We start from the raw sequence: 26,964 nt of genomic DNA on the forward strand, positions 1-26,964 counted from the left end.
CAAAGTAGTAAACCTAATATAAGATCTATGCAATCTTACCTATGGAAAAGTCAATGATTAATTCACTCAAGCTTAATAAAATCTATTTAAATAGTCTTTTACTGTAAAAATTACTGCATATAGGATTTTTAGTTTCGCAACTTGTTCCGGTAAAAGTGGATTTCATGATAAAAAAAAGCACTGGCACCCGAGTGGGGGTACTTTTTAACTTAATCTGATCCAGATTTTTTACTGTATAGTCTGTAGCTTATAGCTTGCTATGCTACCCGATTTTGTCCAACAAGTTTCGGATATATTCTCTAACTTCATTTAACAGAAAAAGAGACTGACAATATTTTTACAGCAATTAATCCCTTTACAATTAATCCTATCGACAACTTTCATCTATGAAAGGGACACCCCAACATAGAATCGAGTTAACATGTCTTATATACTAGGGAATTGGAATTGTATTGGTAGATACACTACAGTACTCCCCCACCAGCTGTGATAGAATTCGATGAACGAATTGTTGATTCATTGCTGTTTTGTCAGAAGTCGGGAGAGCTGTATTAAGAACACCGTTCTTTTGAGTGTTGATCGTGAGAGCTGTATTAAGTTGACGGACGTGGTCGTTTTTGTGCTGCCATTAGCAGTCGAGTGTATGCAGGCCGACGTGTGTGATTGAGACAGAGTGGCAACAGCAAGTGGAGGTGGATAATGTCACAGTCACAAATAGCAAGTCAAATGTTCAATGTGGACCATCCATCAAAGTAGGCGTGTTCAGATTGAAGTGGGCGTTACTGTCAAGATAGGCATGCTCATACCGAAGTGGGAGTTTCTGTCATGGTAGGCATGTTCACATCACGTCCAAAGGTCACCAATAGAAAGATGTTATCGACAATGTTAACCTTCATCTATGAAGAAGAGGTACCCCGACATAGAATCGAGTTAACATGTCTTATATATAGTAGTAAATTGGAATTGTATTTTTGTAGTGGTAGATACACTACAGTACTAAAGTAAATGAGTATAATATTATGAATTCTATTTTACTTTCAGATGAATGGGAGATTCCATTTGAAAATATTCAAGATTTGCAGTGGGTGGGAAGTGGTGCGCAAGGTGCTGTGTTTCTGGGAGAACTTGAAGGGGAATTGGTTGCTGTGAAAAAAGTTCGAGAAAAGGAAGAAACCGACATCAAACACTTGAGACATCTGCGACATCCCAACATAGTTACATTTAAGTAAGTGTTTTAAATGTTTAAATTTTGGGTTTTAGTCGAAATAAAATTTTTAAGGGACATTTTAGAGATATTTGATACTTTTGCTATTTTATTTATTAAATTTAATGCTTAGTTCGACAAAATTAAATAAACGTGCAGTGTATTTTCACGAAAATTAACGCATGCGCAATTACGATCAAAGTCTTCACAACCAGTTAAGAGACGCTGAATGATTCAATTGAGTTCTTTATTGTATTTTGTTAAAATTTAGATGAAAATAAGCAGTGTCCATTATCAATAGCAGTTTGAAATTAATTATAATCGGTATTATCGAAATAATAACTAGGTAAAGATGTTTGTCCGTTTTACACTTTCCAAGAATTTCCCTACAGTAATGATTTTTTAAGATATAGAGCCATTTCCTGGTATATATCTGATCAGTATTCCTTAAAATACTTTTTTTTACTGATTAAGTAAGGTTTGCCCGGTATTCCCTACTCTGATGCACTTTAAGAACCAGTGCCACTGCACCGTATGCACTTTCCCGGTATTTCCTGCTCTATACTTTTCTTAAGATTAGTTGCCTGATATTTCTTATATTGATGTTATTTTAAGGTTAAGTACCACAATACCACTGCTAGTGCATCCATTAAAATGAAATTTTTTTCAAGTGGTTAAATTAAATTTTAAGTACGATAAAAATTTGATGTAATGAATCAAGAATTTTTATTTTGTTTCATTATCAACTAAGTTACAAAAAAAAAAGAAAGAAAGCAAAGAAAAAACAGTAATACAAAGCTTCGTTCTTAGTGATTTAGAATTCGTTGGCATCAAAATTGATTCAGGTGGCTTAACTGTGATGCGTTTATTTCATTTATTTGCCTTATTTTATTTATTTTTCAGCAAGTTAAAAATAAATAAAATAATAAATAATTTAAGAAAGTATTAAAAATATATTTAAAATTATATATTTATATATTTATTTATATATTAATTTAGACACAAAAAATAGTTCAAAAATGCTACATTATTGTAGTCTTTTGGAGAATTTTGGTGATTTTTCAGGATAATTCAGCCTCGAAATATAATTAGTTTTTTCTTCCCACTGAAAAAGTATGAATTCTTCGTGCCTCATTCGGCTCTTTTTCTCAAAATACTCATCGTCTTTTTTTCTGGTCGTTTTTACCCTTTTTTTTTCTTACTTTCATCTTGACTTGAGGTTTGACGTTTTTTACGTTTATTTGTACTTTTCTTTTGAGTTTTCGATCCCACTCTTTTCTGCGATTTTCTCCTATTTTCGCTTTTCTTCAAACGTTCCTTTTTCTCCTCGTATTCTTGAACTGCCTGAAATACCCACTTTCGAATGATTCTCCTCCGCTCCGAATCGGTAACGGCATTTTCAAGCCTCTCCTTTATATCGTTATCTTGATTTTTTGATTTACGAGCCATAATGAAATAAAAAAATTTCCACTGATATTACACACGAATTTTTTTTCATTAAATGATCATCATTTACTGCATGAAGACATTCTGATTGAAAATTTTCATAAATTTTAAAAAATTTAGAATATTAAGGCTTACCAATCTTTAAAAATGTGGGATTAGTTATGAAACATTACGTCTATTGCATTAAACTACTAAAGTTAAAAATAATTTGCTTATGTTTACCTTAAAATTCACTGCTTTAGAGGATTAGTAAAGGAACTAGATTAGTCGAAATTTGTCAACAAAAAACAGCTATTTTTTTTACTGTGGCCAATATTGCTGCTAAACAAAATCCGAAAACAACTTTTGATTGGGTTCACAGTGCGCTCACTGACTTCTTCAACGTCTGGTATTACGTAATATGTTGAAATCTAGTTGAGAGCGCATGCGCCAATAAGCTGAGTTGAGATGCTGGCGCTTACTGTGAATCTACCCTTTCATCAGTTCCCTACTAAATGATAAATAGTGTGAATAAAAACTACATAAACCTATAGACCCTTTTTTTTAAAAATTTATTTGGCTCCAAGGAACAATTTTTGAACAGACACTAACTTGTTTTTGTGCTGAGTCCCATTGAGTGGCTAAAATTAAACTTGCATTATTTATATCAGCCTAGAACCAATTATGGTTGACAAAAATTGGTGTATAGACATTATATGGACCACAGGAAAAATTTAATACAGATGTCAACCACCAGATAAGAAATGTGCTCTCATAAATAGATATAAAAGGAATATTATGTCAATGGATGGTCCCCATTATTAAGATAGAATAAGATAGAATCGAGTTAACATGTCTTATATACTAGTGATTTGGTACTTAATATTTGTAGTGGTAGACGCCACAATATCTCTTATATCAGTCCCTGTTCATAATAAAACTTTATTTTCAATTTGTATTGAATTTTCGTCATACACATACTTAAAACACGCTATTGCAACACTATCAGTCTAAACAGACTACCTTTAGCTATGAATAACTTGTACTGGATGATAAGTTGGCATCGTAAAGACTTTACATGATTTTGAATACTTTTCACGACGTAGTAAGCGACAAGATATCGTAACAAATTATCGTAAGAGTTAGAGTGTATGAATTATAAGAAATATGACTGCAGAGCGGTGATTTCTGGGTAAGTAGTTTAAATAATTGATGCTACCTATATTTTTAAAAGATTAGATTAAAATTCATGGTTTGTGATAGATATAAAGGGAATATCCCCTATATTAGTCCCTGTATATAGTAAAACTGTTGTGATTTCCAGATACAGGACAAAATAATAGGAACACCTGTGAAAAAAATTAAAATATTTTATTAGTAAGGAGTTGGGCTACCTTTGGCCTGAATGACAGCTTGCATTCGACGTGGGATTGACAAATAAAGGTCTTGAACAAAGTTCATTGAAATTTACAGCCATTCCTCTTGCAGGGCTGTCTCGAGTACAGAGAGTGCGCGTGGAGGAGGAAACCCGGCACGGACTTTTTTCTCCAAAAAGTCCGACAAAGGCTCAATGATATTGAGATCAGGGGACCGAGGACACCACGTTAGATGGTCCACTTCATTATTATGCTCATTTAACCACGTTTGAACACAGTGAGACGTGTGAACAGGGGCGTTGTCACCTTGGAACACAGGACGTTCTCCCGGAAAGAGAGTATGAAGCATAGGGTGAAAATGATCTGCAAGAATGCTTCGGTAATGGTCCCCTTTGACTACCCCCCTCAAGACCACAAGAGGCCCCAATCCACGGGCAGATATACCTCCCCACACCATCACAGAAACACCTCCATGTTTCACGGTTGGAGCCAGGCAATCAACATGAAATGCTTCTGCCGGCGTTCGCCCCACGAACACACGTCCAGTGGTCTGGAATAGTGTAAAAGAGGATTCATCAGACCAGATGACTTGTTCCCATTGCAGTTGTGTCCATTTTAGGTGGTCTTGGCACCACTGTAGTCTCTTCAAAGCATTCCGCGCTGAAACTAATGGTTTTGGAATAGCTACTCTGCCATGAATGTTAGCAGCATGCAACTCCCGTTGAATAGTTTTCATGGATACAGGGTTCTGAAGGTGGGTATTCATCTCGGATGTTATCACCGGCAATTGCGTTTTCGAGCGATTATCCTCTTCAACACCCGTCTATCACTGTCTGACAACTTCGACTTCCTGCCGCTGTTGCGCCTCGCCGAAGACACCTTACCCAACTTTGTGTATGCCGTCAGAGTCCTTGATACAGTGGTCCTTGAAACACCTACAAGGTTCACTGTTCTGGACACGGACGCTCCAGCCAGGCGAGCTCCGATTATCATGCCTCTTTTAAGGTCAGAGAGATCGGACATAATCACGTTTTGCTAGAAACAGATTTTTCTCATGCATATCTCACACAGCCAAATGCTAGACAGATACCTTGCCTTTCATCACCACTAGGTGGCACATTCTTGTGACACGTGCCCGCCGCTTATTGGACGGTCGAGAACGACTCCATTCTTTCACAGGTGTTCCTATTATTTTGTCCTATACCTGTATATATATAGCTGTTGAAAAATTTTAATAATAATAAAGTAAATTCGAGTATTTGGTTCTTAAACTTTTTTAATTCTATTTCAGGGGTGTGTGTACACAGTCTCCTTGCTATTGTATCATCATGGAATTTTGCCCTTATGGTCAACTGTATGAAATGCTGAGAAGTGATCGAGACGTACCACCGGAAAAGACAATCGATTGGTGCCGTCAAATCGTGTCCGGAATGGAATATCTACATCAAAACAGAATCGTTCACAGGGATTTGAAATCCCCAAAGTAAACAATCAGTTCATGTTTCTTGCATAATTTATACTTGTAAATATCTAGCTCTTACTTAATGCTGTGTGGATTCACTTATTCTCAAAATATAATAGAATTGTTGGATGATTTTGAATACATTGACGCCAGAATATCGTTCAAACCTTGAATGGACCACAAAGTTGAACTTCGAACGAATTTTTACAAAAGCTGATGCAATATTTTTTAATTTTTATGAAATAATTTCATCAGCAAGTGAGAGTCATTTTTTTAAGTTGGTAATCCATCGAAATGGTTAGCTATATGAGTGAATCAAATTTAAAAACTGCTAAATACTGTTTTGATAAAACTTGGTAATGATAGAAGGTGTGATAGAGTAAACTACTGTATAAAGAGTGCTAATTGGAACTTTCTTTAAAAAAAAACTGAAATTAAAGTGTGTACACGTTGAGATTCGGAAAAAACCTAAAAGGATAAAATATTTGGAATATATATATATATTGGTTATTCTTATCTTTTTATTCCTTGATTCCTTTTGTAATTTCGAACCTTATGTTTCTTTATAAAATTATTATTTCTCAATTTCTTTTTCTATCCCCTCCCTTTCAGCATTTCAGAATTATCCTACTTTTTTTGTTTTGCTTTTACGCCTTTTATTTGAAATCGAGATATTTAATTGCATTTATTACTGTTGTTAAAATTTTCTCTTTGTAATTTTGCATGTATTTTTAGTTTAGATGCATTTATGCAGTTATTATTTTGTTCTTATTTATTATTTTCTAGGATGCTTGAAAATCATTGCATGCTGTCAAAGGTACATAAATTTCGCATTTACTTTTTATTTTTTAAAATTATATTTATTTATTTATTTGCATCCATTTGAACTAATTTTAAACGTTTGTTCATTAGACAAAATGTAACAGAGAAAATCAAAATTGTATTTTCGCAAGAATAGACTAAAACTGAGTATATCCGTCGTCGTTTCGGACCTAATTACAGTGAAGCGGAAGTTAGAGTATCTATCATTATTTCCTTCAACCAAGTTAAATGGAACTAAGAATTCAACAAATATACAATTACCAATATATAGGATGATAAGAAATAACTTGGATAAAGTTTAAAACCAATTATTTTTATCCCAACATATTGTAAATTCATTTTTGAAAGTTTCCTTAGTAACAAAATTTTTCCCCCTCAAAGCGTCGAGGGGGTGTTCCTGGGTGTAATGGGCGATTTACGTAGGAGCTTGCTCATGGTAGGATCACCCTAGGCCTTAAGACCATTCCATTATGCTTAGCTAAGGTCTGTAGGCAATGGAGTAGAGCAGCTTTCCACCCCAGGCGCTCTAGTGGTTAAACAACGGAAGCTGCCCATTTCCACATCCATGAATTCTCTTTACTTTACTATTGGACTTCCTGGGGGTGTTTGGCTTCATGGACTTAGTCTAGCCCATGCTGGACATTGGGAATGGCAACAACAACACAAAGTTTTTTGGAAATCAGAAATGGAGTTTCTAACATGAGCTGCTTCAACACACCCAGCTAAAGGCAATCAAGAATGGGGCAAGGCACATTTTTCTGACTTTCTTACAGCACTAGAATAGCCACATTTGAAAAAAAATATTCCCATTTTTTCATACCTTAGAGGCAATGTGATAAAATTTACAACACATTACCATGTCAAGATTAAATTCCTGAAGTATCCAATTGCAGAAAATTGCGCGACGCATCATGACTTTGCCTAAAGGACAAAGATAGTCGCCAATGTTTATTTGTCTTAGTTTTTACTTTCCCCTATCATTTTGTATTTAGTCGCCAAAGAAGTTTAGTTTTATGGAACTGAAACTATAGTTTGCTAATTTTTGTGCTTTTATTTGTACTGCATTCATGTTATTTCGATTTATTAAAAGCTGGTTACTTTGAAAAATTTAAATATCTTACAAATACTAATGCTTAAATATTTACTTGAATGTTTTTTTTTTTGCAGTGTTTTATAAACAATCAAATTTTGTATCACGCGTGCCTAAGTTATTTCTTGTATACATATGCAAATGAACTATAAGAAAAACAGCATGCTATGGAGTGCTTTCTATTGCAAGGGTAAAGGTAAATGGGGAAAAAAACAACAATGCCTGCCTTGTAAGAAGTAGGCACCGTAACTCAATCAACGTTGTATGGTTGAATATGCTGATTTGACTTCCTCTTACTACAACAGAAGTGCACAATCATGATTTGTCTTGTTAATACATTCGTTGAATGACGTGTCCGTGAATGCGTCTGTGAGAAACTATACCAACTTCCTCATCACTACAAACATAAACGGGATTAAAACTCAAAAAAAGACAATCTTTCTTTATTTGCTTATTACTTGAATACAAAATTGTCGTTTCCTTTCGATTTGCACTTATATCTTGATTGTTTTTAATGTTAGTTCACAATTAATATTAATGTTTTGGTATTGTTCCATAGCGTCCTGATTAGTATGAACGAAGTTCTGAAAATATCCGATTTCGGGACGTGTCGCCAGTTAAACGACATCAGCACCAAGATGTCGTTTGCTGGCACGGTTGCATGGATGGCGCCAGAAGTTATTCGACATGATCCCTGCTCCGAAAAAGTTGACATATGGTAAGTCTTTTAACTTTCAAATCTCAAATTTGGAATAATATTCTTTTATGTTAAGAATAAATGTTGTGAAATTAATTAGAAAATTGCAAAAATAAAAACCTACTTGCAAATGTTTTTGTAAATAAGAATCGAAAAAGTTTATAAGTCCGTAATATTTTGGAACGCAATGAAAATGGCAGAAAAAACTATTCTTATCCAAAATCATGCGAGATTAGGAAAAAAAAGTATTATTATAACTGCATATATAAAATTATTTGCTGAATAACAATTGGTAAAGAAACATAACATTCTTTTGAATATTGCAAAACAAGCACAAAAGGGCCATTTGAAAGACAGCATATAATTATTAATATAAATATGTTAAAAAAATATTGAGTATACCAACGTTTATGTGATACGTGTCCTGAAAATAAAATCGTAATACTCTATGAATGAAAAAATTTAATAACATAAAAACCTCAAGTAAAATCTACTCTGCGTATGGTATGTTATTATGTTTATATATATATTTTGCTTTTATTAAACGTTTTGTTTTCTACGATCGTAGTCGTAGACACTATTCGAATAGTGTCTACGACTTGACATGTGGTGAGCGCAACGGTAGAGTTTATTCCGGCAATTCATGGAAAAAGGCAAAGAAAATAGGAGCCAAAGAGAGATGAAGATAAGGAAAAAAATGAATACAAATTCCTTATTTGACGAAGTGTGGAAAAGAATAAAAAATCCAACTTAAAGAGCTTTCTCTATCGTAACGAACCAAAGAATCGAAATGGTTTGCCAGTTTAGAAATCTCGCCAAAAGAAATGCACTCATATTTCGTGTTTTTTCCCATGTATGGAAAAGTGAACTCAATTGCTAAGCTTCCTCGCCCGTACCAATTTTTCAACGAAGATGGTGAAAATGTATTTGCACTTTAATTTAGCCATTGAAACTCCCTTTCCTTGTTTGTATGAACTTGAAAAAACGGTTTTCGAAATTCATCGGCAGAAATAAAAATAAATATCTAACATCTATTAGCATCATGGATTTTGTAAGAAACTAAATTGTTATTAGTTACGTTACAATTTTTTTTCTTTGTGCAGTTATGTTAAATACCAAACCGTTATAAATGTTAGTATTTAATCTTTAGAAATAATTTTATTCATGCTCTCATTGCAATTTATGTTGAGTTTTCGAACTTTGAATGGACTTCTCACTTATGCATCTCTTTCACGTACGTTTTTTCCCTTTATTTCTCTGACCGGTGGGGGTTTCAACGTCATGAAGCTTAACGCATTCAAGCCAAACTAAACCATGAATGAAACAAATACGATTATCATAATTTTTTGCAAAATGAAGAAACATGAATTTCAAAATAATTCAAACGTTTATGTGCAGTGACCGTTTTGCAGGCTATCCCGTCGACCATCTTCGCTAAATCTGAAAATGAATTTGGTAAAGATTCAAATTTAAACATTTTCCCATTTTTTGCATGCAATAAATTATATTCGTATTTTGTCTATTTCTTTATGATCAATTACCATGAAAAAAAAAATTAGAAGGTACCAAAATGACTTAGGCCGGGTGCTGGCGAAAATAGTAGAAGGAATAATACACAAGCATTCAGTTGCGTAAACTATGAAATATGATTCTAGATTTCTAAGTAGGTAGCTTTATTTTAAGTATTATTATAAAGGTTTCTACAGCGAAAACAATCGAAGAACAAATATTTATTCTGCAGTTTTTTTCTATCTCATTCAGAATATTTCATGTGCTATTTTTTCGTCAAATGAAATATATTTCAGTTTGCAAAATATATGACATAGTTGTTTTCCTTCATTTATATTTGTTATTTCAAGCAAGCAACTTTTTCTTTTCGCCAAATGTGATGATTAGTGCCAGATTGTCACCATTCATTAGACTTTTCATTAATAATTTTTATCATTTCAGGGTAAAAAAATTGCCAACTATTGTTAACCCTTTGGCGTAGAATTTTTATGAAACATATTTTTCATCCTTGTTACATAATTTTGCATTAATTTAGGCCAAAATAAGCGAAAAAATGTTACAGTTAGCATTTAATAATTTATGTTTATGAAATACAGTATAAAACACTGGTGGGTCAAAGATAAAATCCTCAAAATAATAATTTTTCAAACTTGCACTTATTTGAAGTTATTTAGATCTAAGAGAAACATTAATTCATAAATGAAACTTCTTTAATTTACGAAATCAATTATTGATAATTTTTAAATGTAAATAAAAAATGTATATTTTTTTTTCAGTTTTGATTTTTTATTTAGTACAAATTTGATTCCGATAATCGGTACTTATCCATTTCGCAGGAAGAAGTGATTAAGTTATCAATTAAAAATCACCGGGTTAATGTAAATTAAACTCTTATAAAAATATTTTGGTGATGTCTTTCAAAAAAAAAAAAAGAAAAAGAAAACTTTATACATATACTTACGCCGGCGAAATGGAAAAATACTCGATAATCTAACAGATTTTTTTTAGTAACTATTATAATGTTTATAATTAAAATATACTAAAATATTTTTTTGCTTGTAAATAGACTTTCTGAAAAAATATATTAAAAAAGACTCCGGTGTTTCATCTGCTTCAAAGGATTAATACGAGTAATACTTGTGTAAATAGGTACTGCTGGTATTGTATTAAAAAGTAAATTATACTGTCGAAATAGGTGCCTCATATAGTTACCGTGGTAATAGATCTGGTATAGTTACTGTGGCCTTAGTGATAATAGATTTTTTTCAGTCTCCCAAACTGGAATAGTACTTACATACGAATGCGAATTTAATTTTCACAATTTTTACGGTGGATCATGTTTTTTATCTTTTTCTTTTCATTCTTTCTTTCAGTGCTTCGAAAAAAAAATGTAATTAGCTGTAGATAATAAACTTTGATAACATCGGGGCTATGAATGAATTAACAATATTGTAATTGGTTTTCCATACATTTTTGATTTCTCATGAAGAAAATAGAGATAAAAATGAACCAAACATTGTGTGGTAATTGTTTCTAATAAATAATTCAAATGAGTTACATGCATTTAATAACGAAAGCATTTAAAACTAGAATTTTTGATTTTATTAGATTCTAGTAAGTATAATGGCACTTATCCGCTAACTGGTCGCCTGATGAAAATCTTTGCACCAAAACTAGTACCAAGTTTTTAAAGTATAAAAAAAGGTAGAGTTATCTTTAGTTAATGTTAGTTAGGTACCAGATAAAGTTTGGCGATTTTCGCCAAGCTTCGTCTTGTACGCAGGTAACGGATAAGTATAATACTAATAAACGCTAAAATGATTCTAGAAATTTGAAATTATGCTATATCATTGTTGAAGTGTAGAATCGGGTGGCCCCTCTGATATTTGGTGATTTGAAAACATGCCTATGTAATTGCACATAAAAGTAAACTAAGAACCAATCGCATAACGGTGAATGGAAATTGTGGTAACCCGATGCTGAAGTCATTAGCAGACACAGCAAGAAAAGAATATCAATATCTAGAATCTAATAAAATCAACCAGAAACTGAGCTTCAGCAAAATTTTACAATTAAAATTTGTCGCCAAACCAAGAATTCTACATTTACAACAACTTAAAACAATACGATGAAAAATTAGGGGAAAATATGCTTGAGGGTGCCCCTTGGCGACTTATGTTTGGCGCCATACTTGTTTGCCCGGAACGCCGTGGTAACCCACAAACAGGACACTTATATCTATTACTAATTAAACCTTCATTCATACACCAGTCAATCAGTGCTTTTTTCCCTTTGTTATTCAAATCGTACAGAAACTTAAGATTTATCTTATTGACAGTATTCATTTTTAGTACCAGAAGCAAATAACCTTACCAGCCGGTATCCAAAGTAGAACTAACGGATCTCTGGAATTACATTTAAAAATTCATTTAAAAAGCAATGCTAAATTCTAAACTAATCAGAATCACGATTCAAATCTAAACCAATCAGAATCACGATTGGTTTTCAACATCACCCAGCTTGGCGATCAATCGCGATCACAACTTGGCGGGGGCACCCTCAAGTACAGTCTACCCAAAAATTAAATAAATATGTAAGAAATAAAAGAAAGAAAAATACTTTTGATGATTTATTATCTGCATTTTGATACATGTACTTCAATTACTAAGTCAACATTCATTTACTCCATTTCGGCATTTAAGCTGTAAGTTCATTCAATTTTGATTTTAAAAAATTTTGTTCTCACTGCATTGAAGAATCGCCAAGATTATCATTTACGAGGCCGTCCGGCACTTCTTCCCTTTCCTTTCTTGCCCTTGGATTTTACTGGTGTCTTGGAAAGTTTAGACTTTTTTCCTTTAACAGCTTTTTTGGATTTTGTTGAGGTTCTTTTAGACTGGGCCATCTTGCGGCTACCTTTACTGTTATCACGATCCGCTTTTTCCATTTCAGTTGAGGCCAATGGAAGTTTTGATGGCAAGTCTTTAAAATTGCTGCTAGAATCAATTTCTTGTTGCTGAATTGGCATTTCCATTGCTCCCTTTAGGGTTAGATGTATCAAATACTGATGTACGATTGTGTATTTTTAAATTTATAGAAGTGGTGATTCGAAATCAAACAGTGCAAACCTATTAGGAGTTTAAATTGAAAAAAAAAATGAATTTAAAGAACAGATCGCGTGTCGTTTTGTTTAGCAAGATATGAATATTTAATACACGTGAATATCATTTATTTCCGTTATTAAAAGATATATATGCTTATACCAAGTTAACTAATGAATTTTTTTTAAGCATGCCACTTTTGAGTATGAGAAATACATTAATCAAACCATAAAACATCATCAACGCTTACTGGAGAAAAATATATAAATTTTCTCGATTGTTTTTTACTGTTAAATTACGACGAAAGATTAAAAAAAAAAAACGTGTATATTTATTATTTGCGCGCAAATGCTCTGAATTACGCACATGCAATCATTTTAATCCACATAATAAAGATGAAGGAGATTTGTGTAAGAACGAATTACGGCTTCAAAAAATTAAATATTTAATAAAAATATTCAATTGGGCACTTTCACTTCAAGAAGATGAAGATCACTGATACCCACACATGAGACCTATAAAGTCAGCGCCAACTGATCATTTATAAGCAAAATGGCGTGTTAAAGTTGAACTAATTTCCTCCACACAAGTTAAAATGTTAATTAACGTGAAGTTAATTATATAGGGTACCGTATCGCACATTAAATTTGATGAAATGGAATTCTTGCACAGTCTACGTTTTTAGATAAATTATATTTATTATTTGCGTATGTATTTTTATGTAACCATGATATATTTTTTGCGTTCCTGGCAACTTAGATGCATAATTAGTTAGTGTATGCTCCACATGGCTCTGTGCCTGTCGTTGTGTCTTTGAATTGAAATCTTTGTGAAAGAATATAAAATGTGTCATTTAAGGGTTTTGATACTTGACGGGCTTGGCTTAATCAAAATAGATTGGAAAGAACAATTGCTAACGTAAACAAATGCTACGTTTCAACAACCAATCAGAATCGAAATACCCACACTACGTCACTTGCAGGTAAACCATAACGAAGATTTTATTTTAGTGTGTGGTTAGGCTACCGACATTGTCAAGCTTCTTCTAGCAAAAGGTACCTCCAGACATATATCCTCCTTATATACTAGTGAATGAGAATTTAATAATTATTGAGGTAGCTGTGCTACAATACTCCCCCATCAGAATCTTATCTGTGATAGAATTTGATAAATATATATCACTAGTTGATTAATAGCTATTTGTGATACGCAGGGAGAGCTGTATTAAGATCTCGGCCGTGTGCATGGTCTCTCCTATGTTGCTATTAGCAGTCGAGTGTGTACAGGCCCCCGTTGTGTGTGATCGAGACTGAATAGCAGCAGCGAGAGGAAGACAATCTCACAGTCACAAATAGCAAGTCAACTCTTCATTGTGTTCCGTACATCAAAGTAGGCGTGTTTATATCGAAGTGGGCGTTTCAGTCGAGGTAGGCGTTTTCTGATCACATCCGAAAGTCACCAAAGTTGGTGGACTTTTTTGGCTACCGAACAATATCGACCGTCATCTATCAAAAGGTAAATCGAGTTAGATTAGAAATCGAGTTAACATGTATTATATACTAGTGAATGAAAATTGAATAATTGTAGTGATAGTTTTACGCTAGACTAGCAACAATATTAATCTTAGCAAAGATGAAATAAAGCAATTTATATCTGTGGTAGTATTTCCTTTTTTGGTAAGAAATGGCGAATCATGTAGTACCAGCTTTTGCAATTATATATAGGCTTCACACAGAGCTTTCGTGCTGAAAGTAAGGCAGTTTAGAATTTCCTGGATTGTTAACACGTTAACGCCATGGGGGTCACCGGTGACCGGTGAAGCTAAGATTATTAGAAACATTTAATTCGAGTAAATGTTTAATGCCTTTAATTTTTTTAAATATTATAATCGTTACTAAAATGGTTTGCAGAAATTAAGGGGGCACCCCACCCTAAGATGGTAAAATATTAACGTTTTTCTTGAATTTTTAAGTAATAGAGACAATACAGAGACTCCTTGTTTTTTTTATGTTATTTAGCTACAAATTTAGTCTATTTTAAAAAATTTTCTTTTACAAAATTAAAAAAAAATAAGTTGGTGGCAGCTTCGTGTGTGGCTGGTCATCAAAAAGTAGCACCTCACTGGCCTCATTGATTTAGAAGTCCTGAAACATAGGAAAACGATTTTGTTTAGATTTTCTGAAACATTATCTAGACATTATCTAGACATTATCTAAAAGTAGCATAGCGGTTTTTTGATACTCGTAAAATTACCAAAATGGCGGCAACTTAAAAAAAAAGTTAAGTTTTTCATTAAAAAATATTTATTAAAATACTAATATGAAATAGAAATATAAAAATATCAAAAAAAATCCTATGCTACTTTCTAAAGAATATATTTTTACGTAATTTAAAATAAAGAACAGCTTATTTCGTTGTACAGATCATGAGAAAAGCGTTAGGCTAGGTCAAAAAACAGCGTTTTTAGAAAAACGTGTTTAAAGTTTTGACTTATGGTAAGGGAAAACGTTTGATTTCATGTATATAATGGTCGATAAATGAAATGCCTACAATAAGTTTCTATATACAGTCAACAGAATGGATGAGACACAAAAAGAATGTCGCCCCTCCTAATCCGGCCGAACGGGCCTTTCTACCTGCTTAGCGATGACTCTCTTTTTTCCGGTATAACTTCCAAACGAAGTTAGGTACCGAGAAATCGTTTTAGACAGACATTAGGAAGGGTACAAAGATTCGAAAAATGCAATAAAATTTTTTTCGAATTTTTGAAATATTCAGGGTGGGGACATAATGTAATACATACTGAGAAAATCATTTTGGCCAGATGGGCAAGTCATGTAAAATTAGCGTGGCATTCAACGTGTAAAAGCAGAGAAATTGCAAATAGCAACTGCAATCCCTAGATTCTTCCCATGCACTTTTTTTTTCTGAAAAACTAAGAACTGGTGATCTGGTTAGCTAATTCATCCGGAGATTATCCATAACTATCATATGGAGAACATGCATTTTCTAAAAAATCATCATTCAGATGTGCTCTAAGTGGCTGCTCGTTGATTTCCGTTTAAATAAAATCATTGTCCACTCTACTCCTGAAAAGCCAACCATAGTTCTCCAAGACCTCGTTTCATTGCCCCTCTTTATACACAAAAGCATGGAACAGTGCATGGCAGTCCAACATGATTCTTGCTCAAACCATGAAAACTAATTATTTTTCGTTATACCTTTAAAAAAAATGAGTACGTTTGAATCTTCGAAAAATTTCCTTATATTCTGGGTTTGGCTTGAAATAGATTTGATTGATAAGAGATAGAAAATTTATTGTTAAAGTATACAGTTACCTAACGAACGAATACAGTTACCTAAGTTATTATAGTATTAATTATCTCAGTTTTTATTTTTAAAAGGGTCATAATTAAGCATATAATGTGAATGTTCATGCATGATAGTGGAATATATTTGTCGTTTAAGCTATATATTTTTCTTTCTTTAGGTCATTTGGAGTAGTGTTGTGGGAATTGTTGACGAGAGAAATTCCTTATAAAGATGTGGACTCATCGGCAATTATTTGGGGTGTTGGGAACAATAGCCTGCATTTGCCAGTGCCTGACTCCATTCCAGAGGCATTTCGAATACTTCTGAAACAATGCTGGTAATTTCAGAACATTTTATCTCTGCCTTGTATTATTCATTTTTATTTTATACTTGAATGAGTTTCTGATTTTTTTTATAATGATATTTATGTTTCTTGAATCATTTTCAATTTTAGTGGAGACATTTAGTTCAGACACTAATTTGTCAGTGACATTTTAAATGTTAGTACTTTTCGGTTAGCCGGGCCTAAGGAAATTTAACTTCTTCTTTTTATTTTTTTTAATTTTTGCATTGGTTAAATTTTTATTTTATTTAACTATCTTGTTTTATTTAATTTTTTTGTCTTATTTAATTTTTTTGTCTTATTTAATTTTTTTATTTTATTTTATTTAAATATGTTCAAAAAATTAAATACACATTTACTTCCTACATTTTTTGGCTGCTTTTTGCTGGTGCCCAGTTAACCGAAAAAATTAATCAAACTAAGTGTCTTAACACATTTAAATAGTATTTTTATGAACTTCGGACAATAAAAGATTAAAAAAAGATGATGGGAAAAAAATACTGTGAAAAGATTCTGGAAAGAAATGAATAGCTGAATGAAGGAAGAACATAAGTGTCAATTGATTTCTGATATTATTTACTATTTTCTAACATCAAGCTATTTAAAATTAAGACATATTTATGCATCCTTAATATAAGCTTTCAATTAAACTAATTTGTATAAACTTTCGGCATAAAATTATTATAAAATCCTTTGCTGTTATAAAATCCTTTATTGATCATTATTAATAGCTATAAAATTCTTTATTGCAAGAATTATTTATGGAATTGATTACTATTTAGAAACATACTTAGTAATACATTTTTGATAATTTTGCAGTGTGCACTATTAAGGCCACAGTCACTGTTGTAACTTTCGAACAGCAGCAGCACTACCGTGCAATTGAAAAAACAATATAAGTGCTACACGATAGATTTTGAGAAAAGTTGTGTGACAACTATTTTCTTTCCATTGCTAATCCTATGAACGGTAATGAAAGTTCAAAAAAACTGATTAAAAGAAATTATTTAAAAAACATTTTTTTATCAATATGTAGCTTATTATATTTCAAATATATAAAAAGAACTCTTTTTTTTTCTTTCCCGCCTACGTTGATTCTTTTTTATTCCATGGTAGAATTATACTGCTGTGCAATTGAATACCCAAGGTAAGCGACAAAAAAATATTTAAATTGAGATTTTAATATATTTGACATTATTGTATAAGCTACAAATTGCAAAAACAAGAAGAAAACATTTTTTTTCTTCTCAAAAATAAATTTTTTTTGAAATCAGTTTTCTGAAATTCCATTTTAGTTATCGTAGCGTTAGCAATAGAAAGAAAATAGTTTTCAATCTACTTTTCTTGAAGCACTTACGTTGTTTTTTCAATCGCACGGCTGTTTAGTTATAACAGTGATGCCTATTAGTAGTAAAGTGCCTATGTGGTACAAGATGAGTATGCTTTCAGCGCTACCTGTTTAAAAACTGCAGAGTTAGCGGCTCTTTCTGGAAATTGGTACAAAATGTGGGATAAAGTTAGATGCAAAATTGTAGAACGTCAACGATTTAGTTCAAATAGACGTCTAAGGGAAAAAAACTGTAAATTTGTACGGTTGGAATTTTTTACATTGCAATGTAACGAAACGATCCTTAGAAGATAAAAATCGTTGGTGCCGTTCCTTCCGTTTCGATTTTTTTCTTTTCGATTTTTACTTTTAATTTCTTCGCTTAAATATCATTACTTTCAATCTATTTTGAAATATCTAGCAATGACTGATTGTTTTTCTTTTCTGAAAACTATTCCGTCAGAAATTCTGTTAGAAAATTTGGAAATAAAATTCTTTCTCCACCCTTTGGGACAGATGAAACACAGGTGTAACTTTTGCATGTATTTTTTTTCTAATGCTCTAATTGCAAGTAAAAATATATTTTGGTGTTTTTTAATTATAAAAAACAGTCTATTAAGAGCTAAAAAAATCTGTTATATATATATATGTCATTTGTACTAAATATAAAATCCAACGAAAGTAATTTCACATTTTTCCACTCATATTCACAAATATAGCAATACTTGATTTTGTAAATTAAAGAAATTTGGAAGTGATGTTTGCTGTTTGGAAGTGAGTTGTGTATGTTAGGTTTTACCTTTTAACGCAGAAAAGGAGATCTGTATCTCATACTGTATTTCATAACCATAAATTATTAAAATGCTAAATATAATATCTTTCAATTAATTTGATCTAAATTAATTCCAAGTAATGAATAAAAGTGAAAGAAAATACGATTAATGCGTCAAAGGATTAACAAGTTGAGGCCCAAGCGTATTTTTAAGGAAATCCCCACCTGGGTGCGTGCGCTACTCTGAAGCTTTTATATTGTAGTATAAGTAACTAGTTTAATCACAAGTTACTTTTACAACTACTTTACTAGTTTTTGAGGTAAAAGTAACAAAATCACTATTAACTGGTTGAAATAACTAAAAATTTGATTTGTAAAAAATAAAAAGCGAATTTTAAATAAATTTTCAGTAATTATTTAAAGGAAATATAAATTTCTTTTGTTTTATATATTTTACACTGACAAGGGACAGACGCGGCTTAAACAGAAGTCTAGTGTCAGTCACCGGTGACGGTGGCTGCTTAAACGGACAACACTCAACATATTAGCAATAATTTCGAGATGGCTATGGTGTTACAGCGTTCGTATTCCAATGAGGTGCACCTGGTTTGAAACCCAGCGATCGTTGATTGATACGTATTCCGCATTCGGATTTCATTGACCACAGTGCTAATGTAAAATGTCTTCAGTGGTAGACGGATCATGATTTAGAGTCCCCTTGCCGTAAGGCTAACCGTGAAAAATTTTCGTGGTTTTCCTTTCCATGTAACGCAAATGCATGTTAGTTCAATTAAAAAGTCCTACACGAAGGTAAATTTCTCCTAATACTGATCCAAGAGTTCCCTTATCTTCTAGATTGGGTTCAAAATTACAAGTCTACAGAGTTGAATATCTATATCTATACATAATAATAAAAGCGGCTGTGTGTGTGTGTGTGTGTGTGTGTCTGTAATCACAATATATCGTCCCAGAAGCCTCGCCCAGGCACGAAACTCGGCACATAATTGTGTTTTGACATAATGAAGAAGTATTTTTTTTCTTTTTCAAAAATTTGGATTAGTTATTTAGTTATCAGTCATTTTGTAAGTCTATGCTTTTCGTCTGCTTTTTCGTCTTCAAAGAGCCATATTCAAAAAACTATTAAAAAATGCATATACTTTTCCCCACTCTTATAAATGTATGCTAATGCGAACCTTACAATTGAAATATTAATTTTCGACAACTTAAACCAATAATATACGAAGGAATTAATAATTTAATTGTAAAGTTCGCATTAGTTTACATTTATTAATGTGGAGAAAAGTTTAACTTTTGTATTAAAAATGTGGCAACATATTCGATACGTAAATAGAACGCTTCGCTTTGATATATTTGTCGCTGTTCATAATTGTTATAATAAGTTTTTCTTCTTCTTTCCACGCTCTATTTTTTTTCTTAAGCGAAGACGATAATTTTTGTAGCGATATTGTAGTACTTTGTACAACTAAAAATTCTTTTCACAACACTTTAAAAATATTTACCTTATTTTCTTTATATATACAGAGAACAGTCGGCAAAGAATTCGATTAGGTTGAAAAAAATTTCGCTAAAAAGGAACGAATTCCAAAAGAAAAAATAAACAACTTAAAGAATAAAAATGCTGATGCCAGCCAATTTTTTGAAAGTTAACTTAGAAATAACAAACCAAACGATGTTAAATAACAAACCAAACGATGTTAACAAAATGACGTAGAAAGCGCAACTAGATCAAAATTATACAAGCACAACTAGATCAAATTATAATACCTGAGTGCTTGACGTAACAGATATAGAAATAGAATTTGATACCATAAAAAATTATATAGAAATAAAAATTGATACCATAAAAAATTTATTCGTTTTCGTGTTCTTTTCATGTATTTGGCATTTTAGTTTTTTTTTTTTCTTAAGCGTTGTAGCTATATAATTTCAAACATCCTCAAGAGCTATAACACATCTGCAGCAGAACTGGATATGAAGACAAAATTGCAGGACAGGAACACTTTAATTGTCCACTAATCTTCAGATTTCCTGCTATGTTTTAAAAAACTTTATTTGTGAAAACCTTCAGCGTGGCGGACAGCTGGCCGCCTTAGGCGGCTAGTTAGTAATAAATTCAAAAAATAGGGTCAACGATGCTCATAAAATTATATAATTATAGAAAGTGTCTAATTCTAATTGATAGATCATGCTCAACAAGTTCATAATTACTCTTTCTTCATATCTCGCACGAGATAGTAACGCTATCTTGTACCTTTTTGTGAAATGCTAGAAACATTAACTCAGCAGTTTTCCACCAGAAGCTGTCTCCTTTTGTAGCGTTTAAACTACTGAACTATACCTAGACACAACTGTAATAGCTGAAGTTAAGATGATGGTTACAATCTTTAATGGGCACCTATTATATTTACTTGAATTATAAACCAATAACACGTCGTTCTTTATTTATAAAGGAGTTCTAAGCCAAGAAATAGACCTTCTTTTCATCATATACTCCTCTATCTGAGTACTGCAGCCCAAGAACTTGTTGGAGTCTCAAAGGAGAAATTCATACAAAATCAAGTATGTATTAAGATCTTATTATAATTGCATGCTTCTCTTCATAAAGATAATAATAATTATTATATTTTAATGGAATTGTTTTTGCAATAATAGACCTTTATAATTCATACAATAATGATAGAGGTACGAAAGTCATTAATTCCAACATATATAGAGCACATAGATCCAGTACCATGTAACAGAAGTCACAAATGTACAGTGCATAAAAAGCTTTTTCTGTGGTAATTAAAGCTTTTTCTTTGGTAATTATCAGCCATGTTTTATTCACTAGGCAAAATGGCGCAGCGAAATCGATGAGTACATGCAAAACTTTCAAGACAAAGAAAGCAGAGTGCCTTTAGTGGAGGAAGATTTAGTGAAACAAAGACGTGAGGAACTTCGCCACGCTCAAGACATTCGTGAACATTATGAACGAAAACTTGAAAGAGCAAACAATCTTTACATGGAATTAGCAACTTGTTTACTACAATTGGAACAACGAGAAAAAGAATTAGTGCAGTAAGTTCGTTTTATGTGTATTTATTATAAATTGTATGTGTCATTACTGACTTACAGGGCCCGTTTTATCACGTCTGCTTGTATTGTTTCCGTTATTCCAAATGTGCACTGTCCCGCAGTGAACTGTTCGTTAAGACACGGCTCCCAGCAGATCACCGAAGTCAAGCATCACTGGCTACGATCAGTGTGCGGGTGGGTGACCACTTGGATCAGTCTGCGTAGGGACCGAGGGTGTGCTGTATTGGTCATTGTTAAACTGTGCTACCGTAAAGTGCTCGACTTCGCGCACAGGTCGTCGGGCTACCGAAGCGGGGGGTGCCATCCCCTCCGCAGAGGATCAAAATTGTGATGGCATGTCTTCGGATCATTCTCCGGGATGTTTCCCAGACCGTCGCCGATAGCCCATTGTGCAGATCTAGTGCGACGTAAATTAACAACAACAAATGTGCACTTTCAAACGACGCACGTTGGGTTTTCTCTCAATATAGTGATGCCTTAGTTGATGTCAATTCACTTACCTGTCCACTGGAAATCCATCTATGATCAATCAGTTACAGATGCAACCAATAGGAATATGTTTCTATTGGGTTACAAATATGAATCATCCAATAGGAATAGTGCAAACGGAAATTTATTAAATGATAGTGAAACAATGATTTAGATCCGGCTCTGACATAATCGTTTTCTTGGTGTTTTTATATTGAAAATGAGATTTCTGACATTGAAATGACAATTTCTTTTGTGATAGTTAAATATTATACATAACTAATCCGTAGCAAATCCATTTTTAATTTTTCTATTTCTAGATATTTTAGGCGTTGATGTTCTTTAAATACTTCCTTATCATGTTATCATGCTGAAGACAAATTATCACAATGAATATTATAAATGAATATTCGCAAATGAATATTTGTTTATAATAAATGATTACTAATGGTTATAATTAAAAATATTTACTGTAACAAATGAATATTTGCTTATTGTTATAAATAATAATTTAATCACAAACTAATATTTGTTTTGCATAAGCGTTTGTAACCGAAATATAATTCTCACTGTTGCAAACAAATGTTTACTAATTGACAAATAAATATTTACTCATGATTAAAAAAGAATATTAACAGGCGAATGAATATTTGCTAATAATTTTTGCTCACAATTAAAAAATGTTGGTTTCATTTTAACGTTAATTTTATGACAAATTTCACTAAATTAGTAAATTCCGAAGAAATCTTTGACAATTTTTAAATCAGTTATCAGATTAATTTTTTAAAAAAAATTTTAATATATTTGTACGAGAACTAACATCGATTAGAACTATTTTAACAACGAACATTTGTTATCACAAATAAGACAAAACATTATAGCTGCATTAAACTATTAATATGAAAAGGGAAGAGTCATTCTTCGCATTAGTAGTCCGAAAAAACACCATAAATGGCGCAGAGGAGGAAAAAAATAAGAAAGATGTCACAAAGTTCCGACAACTAAGGGATCAGAAATCTCATAAACCGCTATCCGTGCGAAGGCCTTCTCTCTTCTAGTAGATGTTAATTCTACTGGCTCCTTTTGGGATAGAAAACCGAAATATCGCCACTGTGTGGATTCAAAGTAGCGTGATACAAGCGCACCAAGCGGAAAATAATGCATCATATTTTTTTTAAAACTAAATTAACAATATCTATTCATGAGTTTTGTTTTAAAATGTGTCTTTTATATTCTGCAGGCGTGAAGAAACTTTTCAAGAATTTTCAAAAGATGGGCAAATTGCTAAGCGAAATATTGTTAGACCTTTGCTTCGAGCTCACCAAAGACTAACTAAGAAGAGATCATTGAAAAGTTCCACTTCTTTGAAAAGGTTCGATTATCATTAAACATTTTTCTTTGTACTTTTTCGTTGTTTAAGTTGTTCCAGACGATAGCTAGTTTTTTGTTCAAAGTTATATTCTAAGTTATTTCAGATTGAAATTTTACGGTAAATTATTGAACAGAGGTAATTTAAAATTCCAAGTTAAGTACTGTTTTTATTATTATTATTATTGTTATTTAAGGGGAGTCGGTAGAGCATATATCAATAATAATAAAACTTATCCTTATTCGATGTACCTTTTCTCAGCATCTAAACAAGATATTGCTTCACTTTTTTCTCAGAATACTTATATGTACATGTTTACACTGTGGTAATTGCTGTTTTTTAAAAAAATTATGAACTGAGAACTTTTAAATTTCTTAAAAGTTTCATCGTTTTTTTCATCTTTCAGCACTCAAAAAGCATTCCCATTAACTCTAAAACATCATCACAGCATACAACTGATATATTCTTAAATATCCCCCCAAAATTTCATACCGATATCATAAGTAGTTTCTTAGAAAAAGTACGCAGAAAAAAGGTCAGTTTTAGCATTATCGGTCGAGCATAGACCAATAATGATAAAACTGACCTTATTCGATGTACCTTTTCTCAGCATCTAAACAAGATATTGCTTCAGTTTTTTTCCCTCAAAATATTTATATGTACATGTTTACACTGTGGTAACTGTTGTTTTTTTAAAAAAATTATGAACTGAGAACTTTTAAATTTTTTAAAAAGGTTCTTCGTTTTTTTCATCTTTCAGCACTCAAAAAGCATTCCCATTAACTCTAAAACATCATCACAGCATAAAACTGATATATTCTTAAATATCCCCCCAAAATTTCATAGCGATATCATCAGTAGTTTCTTAGAAAAAGTACGCAGGAAAAAGGTCAGTTTTAGCATTATTGATATATACCGTAACGACTCCCCGACCGTCAACTATATAAGGATGTTTGATATTGGTGAACCAACAACCTTACTCATTTAATGATGGGACTTATTTATTTACCATTACTTGACTCCATTACCATTCCGTTATTGATAGCAAACCTATCAAGTTAGGTTTGCTATCAATAACGGAACTTTATCCTTTATTTCTTCAAGCCATGAACTCCTCTGACGATCCCAAAACCCTTAAAGTCTTGGACCGCCGACGACTTCTTCGAGGCCTTGAGTCACACATTGTCCTTCAGTGGATATCCTCCCACTGTTGTTGTGGGAAACGAGAGTGCAGATCGTTTGGCCAAGAAGAGCCCCTCAATTATTGAAATTCCTTCCAGCGCAATACCATTTTGTCCCATCAAGAAAATGGTGACAAATAGCATAAAAGACCATTCCCTCGTAGACATGTCCAAAAGAGTGTCCGATAAACCTCGGAGGGATTTAAACCCAAAATCCTATATTGGGCCAAGGCGTAGAGCTGTTGCAGAATTCCGCCTGGCCACTGGACACGACTGTCTTCTTAAACATCTCAGAAGAATTAACATTGCTCCTTCTCCCATCTGCACACTTTGTAACCTTGGGGAGGAAATGGATGCCGCCCATATTATGCACTGTCCTGCTTTGCGCAGGCCTTTTCCAGCTGAGCGATCTTGGGAAGCCCGAGACCTTTTGAATTATTAGACTCAAGTTACTGCATTATGTTTACCACCTTTTATTGTATTTTACTTTTGTTAGTGTGCTGTAACTACTGTCCAATAAATTTGACATTGGAAATGAAAAAAAATAAATAATAGAATAAGTTACAATAAACCATTTCACATTGAATAATGGTGTATTCTTCGTCTACTGCTGACAACATTTCGTACTTAATATTTTTTAACCCAAAATAGTATTTACATAACAATTATATTTCACAAATATCAATTTATTTATACTGTAGAACTTAAGTGCAACTTGAAATTAAAACTGTTTTTTTTCTTTCTTCTAGTCCTGATGACTTGACGAATTCAGATGTACCTCAAGCAAAGAGACCCGCTCCCCAGCTCTATGTATCCGAATCGGTTGGACATTTTCCAGGGCAGGCAGCGGTATACGTGTCCGAAATCCCACCTAAAGAAGAATTCGAAGTACACTGCGACGAAACCACACCTAACTCTTATTCCCACCAGAAAAACAAAAGTTCCTCTAAAACAACGCAACCTCCTTACAGGTCTGCCGTTGTGTTCAATATGAGTCAGCAAAACACCGACCAAGACGTTCCGACAAACTTTCGCAATAAATCAAACAACATAGAAATCATTCGTAATAGACTGTCCAGAGACCAAAAACCTAACAATTGGGACTTCTTTGATTCGGATGAAAACATTCCACCCCCTAAAGTTCCAAACTGGCATTGGAACCAGGGTTACGAAAATTCGAAGCAAATGAACACTGACCAGAAGAATATAAGGTATACAGAAAGAGTGGGGTACCAAATAGACGATGCGTCGAATGGTAATAGACCAGTAATAAATCCAGCACGCCATGCTCTGGATTTGTTAGATGTGGGTGTTCCTTACGAATATTGTGTTGGAGGATCGTTGGAAAGTTTGAAACATCCCAGAAAACTACATTTTCCAAGAATCATTCCTGGTGTGCCTATGAGAACTGTGACTGGTAGCTACAATGATATTTATAGAGTTCAGGTAATGTTACAACGCAAATAAATATATTTTTAGCGTGTGTTTAATAATTAGAAGTGTAAAAAAAAAATGAAACTTTTCATTTACTGCTATGTTCTACTAATGGCATAAAAGCAATCATTTTTACCAAGGAAAATGAAATAGTAGTATCAAAGAATATGCATAGGGGAAGAGGACTAGCTTTGATAGACATAACGTGAATCGGTTCTCCAATGCTTGGTGCTGTCCCTGCTGAAAGTAAAACATTACAAAAGCTGTTTTAACGATCAGCTGTTTTATCAAATTGAATTGCATTAACTTTCTGATTGGGTCTTGTTCGCTTTAATTCATTTCTCAGACTAATTCAATTTCCATTGCTAATTAATAATTCACGGTGCTTCGTAGTAACGACCCTTAATATTATTTTATACCTCATACGATATTTTTATTAGCATACTTGTTGAAAGTAAAGTTATAAAGAAGAACACAACTTAGGGTTTACAAATGAATATTTTAGCAAGGAGAAAAACCGTAAACGGTATCAAAATTCGAAATATAAAGTACGGAAGAGAGAATTAAAAATATCGAAACCTGTTTGATTGCCAACTTGAAATGCTTTTGCTTAAGTTTCTTTTCAACTCCTCTCTGTTTACTCCGATCGTGAAACAGATTTGTTCTTACTTCCGTCTCCCTAAGTAGTGATTTATTAGATTTTGATAGCTATTTTGTAATGTTTCGCTTCAATATTAATTTGCGTTCTCTAATTTGCATACTTTTTAGAATTCAGCTTTGACAAAAATTCTAAAAATACGGGAGTATCATACCTAACACTATGATAATACAAGTAATCTTGTTCAAACTACTGTACGCATCAAACTACATTTTCAAGCTCTCTAGTAAAAAAATCTCTAGAAAGTAGTAGTTTTCAAGCTCTCTAAAAGTAGAAAAAAAATCGTTCTTTGCTTACAGGGCTGCAAGCTTCATGTAA

At 32.8% G+C, this 26,964-nt stretch overlaps 1 protein-coding gene across 1 annotated transcript in view; it reads left to right on the forward strand.

The window, feature by feature from the left end:
- LOC107436898 (uncharacterized) overlaps positions 1 to 26,964 on the forward strand; it is a 58,532-nt gene that overhangs the window by 20,375 nt on the left and 11,193 nt on the right. The window contains exons 4-11 of the mRNA XM_071180605.2: positions 1,042 to 1,225; positions 5,297 to 5,488; positions 7,939 to 8,097; positions 16,177 to 16,335; positions 20,912 to 21,020; positions 21,292 to 21,518; positions 23,245 to 23,376; positions 25,304 to 26,000. Of these exons, the coding sequence (XP_071036706.2) occupies positions 1,042 to 1,225; positions 5,297 to 5,488; positions 7,939 to 8,097; positions 16,177 to 16,335; positions 20,912 to 21,020; positions 21,292 to 21,518; positions 23,245 to 23,376; positions 25,304 to 26,000 (1,859 nt within the window). The remainder of the gene's footprint in view (positions 1 to 1,041; positions 1,226 to 5,296; positions 5,489 to 7,938; positions 8,098 to 16,176; positions 16,336 to 20,911; positions 21,021 to 21,291; positions 21,519 to 23,244; positions 23,377 to 25,303; positions 26,001 to 26,964) is intronic.

The sequence above is a fragment of the Parasteatoda tepidariorum genome, chromosome 8, assembly GCF_982258835.1.
Source record: "Parasteatoda tepidariorum strain Cologne lab strain chromosome 8, Ptep-v5.0, whole genome shotgun sequence".
Taxonomy (NCBI): Eukaryota; Metazoa; Arthropoda; class Arachnida; order Araneae; family Theridiidae; genus Parasteatoda; species Parasteatoda tepidariorum.